The sequence below is a fragment of the Lonchura striata genome, chromosome 4 (genome assembly GCF_046129695.1).
Source record: "Lonchura striata isolate bLonStr1 chromosome 4, bLonStr1.mat, whole genome shotgun sequence".
In the NCBI taxonomy this organism is placed as follows: Eukaryota; Metazoa; Chordata; class Aves; order Passeriformes; family Estrildidae; genus Lonchura; species Lonchura striata.
The window spans coordinates 73,745,486-73,757,940 of record NC_134606.1 but is presented as its reverse complement, the minus strand read 5'-3'; the positions used below and the strand labels follow the sequence as shown (position 1 = coordinate 73,757,940).

Here is a 12,455-nt window from a genome sequence, read left to right as displayed (position 1 = left end):
GGAACCATTAAGTCTAAAGCTGCTAAAATCTCTGTTACAGGTCACATCAGGTTCCACTGAGTCACCACATTTCCTTGTCATGAATGCATACGTATAAATACTGAGTTCAGATGAACCTACTCAGCTCCACTACGTGTACCCACAATTCAGATTCAACCTCCTCTGAACAAATACTTATCTATTAAGCCTTTAATGATACTCAATAGAACACTGAAAAATTTAAAGCTTCCACCACCTTTTTGATGAGGATGCTGCATTTAACGAGTTTTCTTCTATTGGTTCCTTACACTCTAATTACAGGAAAGGTTTTCTCATTGTCTAGTTTAAATTTTCTCTCCTGTAGATTAAGACTAATTATTCCTGTCTTCCTAGTAGTACACACTGACAAACACTGACCAATTTCTCCTATGTAAAAGCCCTTACATCAAAGGAAATTAACATCCAATACAGTTCTTCCCCTAAGAACCATCTCTCCTATCCGTGACAGAGTTACTTCCATCTTGTGCCTGAGACTTACCCATGCCATTTACTATGCACTTGGGCCCAAGTATTTATAACTGTATTTATAAGTGGACTTTTAAAGGGAGGAATCAGCCAGCAGTGACATCTGTAGTCAGTGTGGTCTAACGTACAGCAGCACTCTTGTAACCCAAAGGCCATTCTTTCTTCCCAGGCTCTCAGTTCCAGGGAGCTTTTTCCTCCCCCTCTGGAAGCTTCTAAGACTATATTAAGAACTAAGAATTTTTAGCATAGAGACTAATGGCCCAAGATATTACTGAAGTTCTCCAAGACTCCAAAAATACACGGGAGGGGGAGAAAAGGCTATTGCTTATTTCATAGAACAATTCTCCAAAGCAAAATCTACCTCTGCAAACAGTAAAATAAAAATATTTGAAATAAAATTAATTCTTGAGCTTCAATTATTTCCTCTTCCAAGACTTCACTGCTACAAGTAATTTCAGGATGTATTAATGCCTCTGGGGGTTTTCAGTGACACTTGAATGCTTTTTATGAAGTAATGCATTTAGTTCTCAAAAGTACTTAAACAAAGGATGGTACAGTCAAATTTGTATGCTGCTGGAAGGAGGATACCATTCAGGCTAATCACTTGTGCTTGACCTTCACCTTTTGTCCTTTTTATCTCAAAAGTAGTTGTAGAAGCAGCAACGCAGTATTAGTGCCAGAATTTGGGCATTTTAGATTTCTTGTAACAAAGTTTAGCTTTCAGGAAGGAAACACACTGCCACCAGCCAGATCTCTGTGTACTGTCAGTACTGTCAGCAGGCCTTTTCTGAAGCGTAGACCATGATTAGGAATTGCTGAGAAAGGCCACGTGTTTTAGTCACATGAGTAACTTTTTCAAGGAAGAGAACAACTTTGTAAGACTTACTCATTAAATAAGCCGGAATGGCAGCCTTCCTTAAAAGGGCTGCAGAGTACACTGCATTTCCATAAAATAAACTCCTTAGACATTTTTAGGACTGCAAAAGTAAGTAGTTACAGCAAGGGGAAATCAGGCCTTGCTTCTAAGAAAGAATGAAACGACTGGTGATGAGCTGGGAATGCCTGGGAAACCTGGACAATGGAAGGTGAAGAGCTCAACTGCAAGAGGCCAAATACAGGGATCTCAGAATGCTTACAGAGCAAGCAGGAACATGTTACCCTATTAAATAAAGTCAGAGGCCTGGTCATCAGCACAAACACAGGAGACTGCTCTGTTCCAGAAAGGAAACAGACTATTATTAATGTAATGTAATTTACCAGGTCAGATGCAAACAATTCTGAGTCCCTCATAAACTCTTTGCAATTCCTTCCCCTCGGATTTCTACCAAGGACTCTTTACCAGCACATTTGCCTTTGTTTTCCCCTTTTAGTCTTGTTGAATGGGCCAGGGGGTGTCATCTCAACAAGGAATTTATACTTTGTTTGGTACCAACGCTGGCTGCAGTACAGATGACTGAATCTCATGTTGCAATAAAAAACTCTTGACCTCAGTGTCAATGAGAGCTGCACTGGATCTCACCAAAGCTGATGTCAGCTATTTGCACCTTGAATATTTTCACCAGCTGGATCCTCAGTTTGTTTCCATTTTAAAGCTGGAAATCAGCAGCTTAGTTTTTTTCCAGAGCTCCATTTGTTTCTTTCCTGATTAGAAGAGATGATAGAAAGGAATGAAAATCTGTCTCTGTTCACAAGGTCAGTGCAAAGCCTCCAGGGCTGCTCAGGCCTTCCAAACCAAAGCAGCCTTCAGAGGATCCACTTGCTTTTTGAATAATTTGTGCCATCCCTCTGCTCCAAGCGATCCCACTTATTTTCTCTGCTTTTTATTTCCCCTCACACTAACATATTTTCCATGCCAAGACATTTCACAACATACCAAACTTTTTCTGCAATTTTGTATATATAATTCTGTATTTATAATAAAGCAAAGCACAAGAGCCTTTCATTACTACTCCTGCCTTTAAGATGTGGAGCTGGGATATGACTTCATCCTAGAAAAAATGCACACCCAAACCCAAACCAGTTGTCTCCTGGGGTTTTCTTAGCTTTTAGCTCATCATAAACATTTTGTGTGGTTTCAGTAACCGTGCCTAAACCAGACTGCATCAGGGTCAGCAGTACAAAACTAAGACACAGGATTTACTGAGATAGAAAGTTTGCACAGCTACTTAAATGTGTAAAATGATGTTTCTCATGGCTGTCAGGGAAACAGAAGCAAAACAGCCAAACAATGAAGCAGTAAGAGGGGAAAATGAATGACAGGAGCTTATTGGGCAAACCCACTCTCTGACAGTGTTTCGTTCACACTGACTGAATTATTACAAAATAAAAAATAACCCTCACATACCCACATAAGACAAAAAACCACAATTTGCTGCAGCAATTGCTGAACACTTGAAATCCTCTATTACCAATTTCTTTCAAAGTTTTAATACATAAAGGACATATTTCTATAAAATTAGATTTTTTTCCTTTGGTTTCTAACACTCAGTTTGGGTAATTAGAATGAAAAGAGTTTATCCAGAAGCAGCAAAGAGACATTTCCAAAACAACACCCACACAAAGGAAGTTTTCTACTTCTCTTTTGCCTTAATAAATACTTGTTGTAATGGATTTAAAATATTTTTGCAGGAAGTTGTTTTATCCTCATGGGATTGATTTAAAACAAATTCATGTATTGTACAGAGGAGAGTTATGAGTAGGGAGAGATGTGAGGAAAGAAATGCTCGATAAACAGAATCAAGGTGCTGGCATTTGAACTATTCAGTTTAAATAGGATTAAACCATCACATTTCACACTCCAAGCACACGTGAAGCGTTTCATGTTCAAGCAGCATTCTCAGCTAGAGCTTTCCTCCACAAATCCTTAAAGGTTTTACAGTGGTCTAGCTAAACACTGCACTGATTTTAGAGGTGGCAAAGTTCTTCACACGTGGAGGTGAGCAGCCTACTCCAAGCTGCCTCAATCTGCTCCCAGGGACAGGACAGCTGTCCAAGGTCTGAGGCGAGGCAGGTGCTCTGCGGGCCTCGAGTCAGGTGGAACAGAGATTTCCAGGGCTCAGGAATAGTTATGGATACGCTCTCTGACACAAGCAGTGGCTCTCGCAGCCTGCACGTGGAGAGTACAGTTACTGCTGTATGAAAAACCCCTCCTGTGACACTAACTGGAGACAGAACCTTCAGGATGTGTGCTCTGTGCTGAACGGGGCCAGGAAGTGGATCTTTATATGCCATATAGATCTGCCACTACACAATTATTTAAAGTGTAGGAATGCATCTACATTTTAGACCCCAAGCAACAAAACAAGAAAGAAGCAAAATGTTCCAGTATTGTGGTGGAGACATACACAGCAGCAGGTGACTAGCACTTTGGTTTTGTGCAGTGAAAGCTCAGGACTGGCTCCACTATGAAATTGTTCTTTTTCTTTTTTTTTTAATGAAATCTGAGTATCTCCTGCTATTTCATGATTCATCAAGTTGACAGTTTAAGAAAAAAAGATTACATAGACTATCATCCCCCCACCAAATGATCGCTCCAAAATCCAGGATTTGTATTTCTGATTTTTGTTACTTGATCACTAGATTTTTCTTCAGACCGTGTACTGTTTTACATCAACCAGAAAATAACTGCTTATGAGTACTTTCAAGGTATTAAAACTTGTTTTGTTTTTTAATTAGTGCAAGCAACTTTCTGATGTTTGTCACACTGCCAAACATGTTGCATTAAATAGACAGGGTTTGCTGCACACTTTGCAGATGTAGGAGACTAAAGCATCCCTGCTGTGACTGAACCAAAGGAGAGGTTTCACCTCAGTAAGGGAGAGCAAAGTTTACTTTGGGTTTCACACCTTCAGTGAAGGACAACTCACAGCTCTTCCTTTCTGGAAATTAATATTGCTTCTAGAAATGTCACAATATTGTTCTGCTCAGGTGAGGATTTAAGCAAAAGGAAGGAGGCCTATCCATATATGTAAAATTATCACTCAGTTAACTGCTTGGAGGGTCAGGCCCGTGTTTTTTAGTGAGTTGTCAAAATGTGTTACTGAATTTCCTTGATCTATAGTTAAATAAAAGGGACTCCTTAACATGAAGACTGCTGGCACCTCACAGGAAAAACCCATTTGGTGCTGTGGAACCCTGTGAGGGAGTGGTGGCACGGCTCCTGGAGATTCCTGACAGGAGACCAGCCAGCCCCGCAGCCACTACAGGCTCACAAGTGCAGCTCAGTGTGCACTGCTGACACACTCACTTGCCAGCTATGCCCAGGAGGGGACCTCTGTGCTCTCCAGGATGCCAAAACAGAGATTAGCAGCATTAATCTCAGTGTAACAAGTGGGCTCATTTTTTCCAGCCCATAAATAACTCCAGCAATAATTCAGCCTCTTACTTTAACGTGAAAGCCAGTCGTACTCTCAAAGTCACAGTGGCTTTTAGGAAATACATTGTTTTTACTGAGCACCACCAAAATCATAGCAGCCAGTGGCAACAAACATACGTGCTCTTAACCTAGCTGCACTTTTTCTCAAAGAGATCACTAAATGTCTAAGAGGAATATCTCACGGTCATTAGCACAACACTCCTGCTTATGTCATCCCACTTACAGAACTCTGCTCCTCTCATCTGCACTGAAAATTCCTTTCTCTCCCAAGGAAAACTGCAAATTAATCTCTGTATGCTGTTGAAAAATTGATCTGCTGTTACTGAGAGGACAGAAAGGGGATCGCCCATGCAAACAGTTTATCAGTGCTTTCCATATGTGACAGGTTGTCCCTTCAGTGCACACACTGTCATTTTCTTATTCACTATGAGTGTGGCAACACGGTTAAGTTGAAACTAATTTGGTTACTGAAACATCTTCCTGAATATTTGCACTTTGGATCTCTAGGAAGTTTTTACTGGACCGGTGGATGTAAGTGGTATTCATCCAAAACTTACCTGTTCAGTGGGAAACGTTGTTTTTGTTAAATTACCACTGTCAGTGCCAAAAATCCAGCTTCATTCATTCCTACGAGAGACTACTAGACTGTCCTTTACCAGTTTTGGTCTTAATGTATGTTTTCAGTTGATAAGGAGAAAAAAAAAACCCACACAAGTACCACGTTTTTATTTGCACGGTGGGGACTCCCATGTGATATCAGCCTGGGCACTCTGAATCAGTGGTGGAAAATTCCCCGGGTTGTTTTGTAGGGAAACTGTAGCTGGTCAGTACACTTAAACAGAGGGGAAATGTATATTTTGAATTTCATTGCTGATGGTTACCTGTCCAGACCTATCACTTCACCCCTTCTTTTCAGTTACTTTCAAACCTCTTCGCAGAGTGCATGCAGAGACACACCCACTGGAATTCATACCTGTCATCAATGCTTTTCACACGTATTTCCCACATGAACAGATTTTCAGGTTAGCTTTGTGAGGGACCTCTGGAGATCATCCAAACTCCTGCCAGGGCTGGGTGACCTCGAGAACGTGACACGGGAAGCAGCTGTAAAAAACACCAATCACTTGTTTTTTAAAAATTTTTAAAAGTTTAATAATAATAAAATGGTTATAAAAATAGTAATACAATTAGAGTAATGAAGTTTCGAGTTAGGACAATTACAAGACAAAAAAGAGCGAAGAATTATGCATACATTCTATTAGAAACAAGAAACTGTCTTGATGTATGTCAACTGTTTCCTTTAATCCCCTGGCATCTTCGAGTCTGAGCAAGGCCTGAAGAAATTAGTTTCTTCTGATAAGAAGCCTTAAATTCCTTTCCTTTGGAAGATTTAGGTGTCCCTTGAAGTGAGTATCTCATCCTAAAAAAGCAAAAAAAAAAAAAAAAAACAAAACCCATACAGAGTCTATTTTTTTTTTAAATACTGAAGTCTTCATTTTAACTACACAACTAATCAACGTAACGTAATACATATAGTAAGTATCTGCATAAAGCCCTATAACATGCATTTTTCACAGCAGCCAGGTGAGTTTGGAATGTCTGGAGAGGAGACTCCACCACCTCCCTGCGGTTCCCCTCCGAAGCACTCCACAGACTCAAGAGGCTCCACAGCGCCGGGCGTGCAGAGCCATTTTTACCACCTCGATCATTACCACGCCGCGGCCTGGGCGGGTGGAGCACGACGGACGCCGTGAGGGGGCGAGGGGCCAGCCTGAGGGCGAGGGGCCAGCCTGAGGGCAGGCTGGCGACGCGCGGATCCCCGCGGGGCGCGCCCCGCGCCGCGCCCGCCGCCGCCTCCCCTCAGGAAACCGGCTTTCCACGGGCGGGAAAGCGCGCGGGGCGCGCGAGGGAGCGCGGGGCGGGCTCGCGCCTCGCTGCCGCGGCACGTGCAGGGCCGGCCGCAGTTCCGGCCGGGCGGGCGCGCTCAGGAGGGGCGGGGCGGGCCCGCGCCTGCGCCCTCAGGCCGCGCGCCGGCCGCTCCCGGCACAGCGCGCGGCGTCCCCCTCAGCCGCCCCGGCCGCCCGGAGCTGCGGCTGCTCCTTCCTCCTTCCCCTTCTTCCTCCTCCTTCTCCTCTTCCCCTTCAGGAGCCGGCGGCGGGCGAGGAGAAGCGAGTGCCGCGGCCGGCATGTGAAGCGGGGCACCCCCTCAGCGCCGCTTGCCTCCGGTTCCTCCCCGGTTCTTCCTGGGGCTCCGCTCGCCATGAAGAAGTTTTCTCGCATGCCCAAGTCCGAGGGGAGCGGCGGCGGCGGCGGCGGGACGGCGTGCGGCGGCTCCGGGAGCGGCGTGGCCCTGGGCAGGGCGCTGGCGGTGGGGCGGTACCAGGTGACCCCCGAGGAGCCGCTTGCCGAAGGTAAGGACGGGCCGGCCCCGGGCCCTCCCGGGCCCTCCCGGCCCCCCGGAGTCGCTCGCCCGCGGGGAGCCGCTTGCGGGGCTTTGGGCTGCGCTGCTTCGGCCGCTCCCTGGCCCGGGGGCTGCTTAGGGCGCTCGGAGTTTCCCGGCTCGCTGCCTTGGGTGGGTGAGGCGGGGAAGGTCCCACCGGCGCCTCCGTCAGCCTGCGTCTTTTGCTTTTGCCCCCTGCTCTGGAATAAAAAAAAAAAAAAACACCCAAACAAACCCGACAGAATGAATTTCCTGGTCTTCCCCGGTGTAAGGCGGCAGACTGGTGTCACGGTCACGAGTGGAAGTGCGGTGCTGGTAGGTTGTGGTACTGTAGAGCCTCCCCTCGCTGCAGGGTGTTCGGCTTGTGCTTCTTGTGGTGAACTTCATGTCGGATTTGCACTGGGACCGAAGGAAGAGTTGCGTGGATATTTGTAATCGTGGGGTTGGCTGGACTTTCTTAACTGTACTGCTTCACTAGGTGCTGGCATGGGACCCCCTGAGAAGAGCCATTTTTGAGTTTTGCACTGTGTGTGGGAAACAGTGCGGTGTTCGTGTCCCAGAGGTGGTAATTGATGTGACGTGTAAAGTGTAATTCGCCTCTCAGGTCACTGAGCTTAGGGCTAGTTCCGTAAATTTCACGGTTGCTGAATGTTTACAGTGCATGCTTGGGATGTTGTGGGTGAAATAATACATCTCTGTCGATTTCGTTTGTGTGTCGCTTAGACTATGCCTCAGTATATTTATGTGTAAGTGTGCCAGTTAACTTTCACCGATTATGTGCATTTCTTGGTGGAGATTTAAGACGTGGTTTTAACAAGTGCATGCAGATAATATTCCTAATTGGAATGGCGGCAAAAAAGTAGCACTTATATTTTCATTGCTGTCTAGGAATGACTGTCATAGTAAAGTGGATTTGGTACGCAATGTTTAGAATGCAGTGTTTTGTATTAAGGGTGTGAAGATGGTGACAGGAATTAGCCAACTGCATACCTGGTTGCCTGAAGTCTGGATGGTCCTTGCTGGGAACTACTTCCAAGTCACTGGAAGAAGGTCTGACAGAAGGTCATGTTGTGGCAGGGCTTAATGGCAAGATAGAGACTTTTTTAAAAAATAAAGACAATAGGCTCTTGAAGGAATTGAGGTGGTATCACAGAAAACATAAGTAGTGCAAAGGAGAGAAAATTTATAGTGCTTTGTTTAGTGTAGCACATCATTAAAAGTTTTCTCATGATGGTCTGTGTTTAGAGTCACTAGAGATAATGAGTTTTTTTCCTTTCTGTAGCTGGCAGAAACAAATTGACAGCCCTTGGGGCCAGGGGAAGTCCAAATTTTAACATGTGACTGTTGTGTGAACGAACTTCCTACTTTTGAGTCTGAAAGATGTTTTCTACTGCTTTTTCTTTTTTTTTTTTTTTCCCTTCAGGTTTTATGCGGTCTCTTGAGTATGGATGCTTAGGACGAGAACTGATAAGGGTTGGGGCAGTGCCAATTTGCTGCATCCTGAGAAAAGTCTCCAAGTTACCCCTGGAGCGGGTTGGTAGGGAGGACCCAAAGGGGCCTGGAGGATAAGAAAACAACAGGTGGCACAAGGGCAGGGTTGGGGAAAGAGGGATGTGAGGGAGGAGGGGCCGGGCTCTCCCAGCTCCTCTGACTGTCAGGGAGCAGCTGGGCTGTAACAGGCTGTGTGTGTGCTGCAGGTGTGTGCAGGGGAGGAAGGGCCCTGTGACTGAGTGTCCAGGTGGCCCTTGGGTGCTCCTAACCCACACAAGGCTTTATGGGTCAGGAGAGGGCTTTTTGTCCGGGAATAACTCGTCGACAATCAATCCCTTGCCTCAGTAGCAATTAATAGTAAGAATTGTGTTACTGCTGTCACATTAGTCATTCTGCTACCTTATGCTGAACACTTCACAAATTCCCTACTTAATAATCTTTCTCTTGGGAGGGGAGAGGTGAAAACTTTTTTTTTTTCTGTTCTCTTTGCACAAGGCATTTTTTTAATTTCAGTTTCTGAAACTCAGTTTAACCGAGGCTTGTAAACTTGTCAGGTAGTTCGTATTACTCAGTGCTGATGAAATAGCATTTAAGATGCTAATATCCATCCAAGTTAGAGCTTGCATTATGAAGCATTAATGATAGATCCAGTTAATGAATCTAAAGATCTTAACAAATCTGTTCAAGAGGAAATACAGTGTTCTGTTAACAGAGGTGTAGTATATTGTATTGTTATTAGCTGTTAGAATGAATAGCATGAGATGTCTGTTTTGTGCAAGCTGTTTAACCCCCACCCTCTTTCTGGCTTTTGCTCTGAACAGTCTTAGGAAGGCATCTCCTGTTGTGGTGTTGTGGAGGATTGAAGTTCCTGGGAACTGGAGGACTGGCAATAGTGATACCAAACAGCTGGGGTTGTCATGACCTTCCTGGGCTGCAGTGATGGATATTTGGGTAGATTTCTTGTGTTGATACAAGTGTTGCACTCCAGATGCTGTAGTCTTTGACAAAATGGTTTTATTGCAGTGTTCTAAAGGTAGAAGTGTAGAGCATTATAATGCAGTTGTTTTGAATAAAGTATAATTCTGTCTAAAGGAAATGCATTCTTTTGACTAAAGAGGGTGTAAAGTTGAAGAGCTGTAGCTATTAGGCTGTTAGATGGTTTATTTTGTTCTAAACATCTATTCTGTGATGACTTCTTGGCCTCCATAACCTACTGGTCAGTATACTGTTGGATGGAGGTATGTGCTCTTACTTTTTATTTCTCAGAGATGGGGGAAAAAGTAGTTAATTTGGTTTAAGGTTTGATGTAGAAAACTAATTCCTGTCCATTTTGAGGGCAAGGCAGAAATATGTGGAATAAATTACTGATACAGAGTGAAGGCCTTGTCTTTCTGCCTTTTTGTTGAAGCAGAGTATTTGCAATGCAGCTCAAGTTTGGAAAGTGAAATATCATAAAAATATGGGGAGTTCTGTCTTGAAAGTTAGAGGTGGTGCATGGGGAACTGCAGTTATGGAAACTTTGATATTGAAAAAGACTTTAAAGTTCAGAAGTTGCAGCAAACTGGAAGTGGCCAGATATGAATCATGCTTGAAAATTTATCTCAAATGTCAATGCAGAACAGTTTGTTGTGAAGAGTGAAAAGGAAAGTTTAAATTGGTAAGTTCTCAAAATATTTTTGTCTTATATGGGGAGGAGATGGAAAGTTGTGGCTTGATACAGTGATACTACATACTTAGTTGCTTAACTACATTAAAAGTGTTTTTTCTGCCTACTATAAAGGTAGGCATTGCAAGATGCTCATTTCTCTTACTGTCTTGACTGCTTGGCCGGGTTTGAGATGTTGAAACTGAATAAATAAAGGCTTTGCCAGGTTCTAGGCTGTCTTTGTACCACGAGCAGACCAAAGAGGTTATGGGAAGTGTTGTAATGTTCTTATGTATGTTTTTAACAAGCGCAGATGAAGCTAGAAAGAGGCAATTACAGCTGTTAAAAAAAAAAAAAAGGGCAGCAGACTCTCCAGCTTCCTTCTCAAACTTGTCTGGCTAGGTTTGGAAGCTGATTTGTGGATGGGGAAAGATGCTCATCATCTGCTTTTTGTTTTCATTCAGAATTGGTTAATGGAGTTGTGGGGTATATGCCATTGCATCTTACCAAAATAAAACAGCGCTGTGTGGTGTTCCCACACAGCAGCTCATGCCCTTGCCAGCCAGAGGATTGCTGAGGAGCGTGGAGGTGGGATGCCAGGCACCTTGAAGGAGAAGTGGGTAGTTCTGTGTGCCCCTTGCTCTAAGAGGTACCCCAAGGGCATGCAAAGCAGCTTTTCGCTCTGGTCAGGAAAGAATGAACTTCACTGGTCTCTTGCTGTGACTTTGCTTTGCCCTAGTGTGTGTGGAAAGAAGTTGTGTAGTAGTGAGTACAGTGGTTTATTTTTATTGTCCTGGCTGATAGAGCGGTGAGTCCGGAGTTGTGTGGTGTTGAGCCTCTGCTGCTGTGGCTTAGGAGGCCTTGCTTTTCTAAGTGACCTTATGTCTAGGACTAGAGAGACAGGGAAAAGGCCACTCAAGAGGTGTAAAATTCATTTGTTAGGTACTTCATTAAGTACTTACAAGTTCATTCGTTCATGTTTGTGTAATAGAATGTTTGCTTTGTTCAGTAAATATGGTGGTTAAAGCACAATTTTCTTTGAAAAGGGGCCTCTCAATAGGGAAGGTAGCTTGATTCCTTCTAGGTGGCGTGCAGAGAAACAACCAAATTCCCAGGAGGTTCAGTAACAAACTGGTCATTAACCTACAGAGGGTCAGTGGCTTTCTCCCCATCTACCCACTCTGGGGGTCAGCTTGACTTTCTCCCAGACAAAACCTTTTGACAGGTCTGGGTCAATGCAGGTTGTGGGTCAGTCAGTGCTGTTTTGGGGCAGGGAGGGGGTCAGTCAGCACCATTATAGTGTGGACCAGAGGCTGACAGAACCTCAGGGGGCCAGGGAAGGAGCAGTGCCTGCCTCACCTATGCAGAGCTCACCTTGTTACCCCACACACTTCCTGCCTGGTTATTTTGAGCCAGTCAACCATTCCTCCAGTCTCTTACACCACTGAAGGAATGAGCTTCTTGTGAGTTCTACTGTCCTACTTTAATTGTGTGTAGTCTTTCAAGTACTTGATAACTCTTATGGTTTGGTTTGCCTTTTACATTCATACTGTTCTAGTCGAGGCCTAATAAAAATGTAACCGTAATTGAGAGGAATCCAAGTCCTCTTTTGTGAGCTGTTATGCTCTGTGTTTGTAGATAATTTATTTAAGTTATTTATTATTTAAGTTCTTCCAAACTGCTCTTGAAATTGGGGTAGTCTTGAACATTCTGTTTTGTTTTTTGTTTTTTTCTAACTTATGTCTCATCAATAGCAGTTCAGTTTGTAATCCAAATAAACAAGCTTAGTGCTGTGCATAAGATTCTCTTGGCCTTTGACCTCTCATACCATCATTCTAAGTCCCCAGAGCAAGATATTGTGAGGATTTGCAGCTCCAGCAGCTGCTGTAAATCAGAAGAAAGTTGTTGCATAGCTGACCTTCATCTCCCCTCAAGGTGGAGCTTGTTTGTTGTTCTTTTTTCTGGAGAGGTAAATAGAGATGCCATTGTAATGGATCTGT

The 12,455-nt window shown here is 44.0% G+C and overlaps 1 protein-coding gene across 1 annotated transcript in view; it reads left to right on the top strand.

Moving 5' to 3' along the window:
- Nucleotides 1–6,900: 6,900 nt before the first annotated feature.
- Nucleotides 6,901–12,455, top strand: part of BMP2K (BMP2 inducible kinase) — a 49,486-nt gene continuing 43,931 nt past the window's right edge. Inside the window, exon 1 of the mRNA XM_021529520.2 lies at nucleotides 6,901–7,290. Within this exon, the coding sequence (XP_021385195.2) occupies nucleotides 7,140–7,290 (151 nt within the window). The 5' untranslated portion in view covers nucleotides 6,901–7,139. The remainder of the gene's footprint in view (nucleotides 7,291–12,455) is intronic.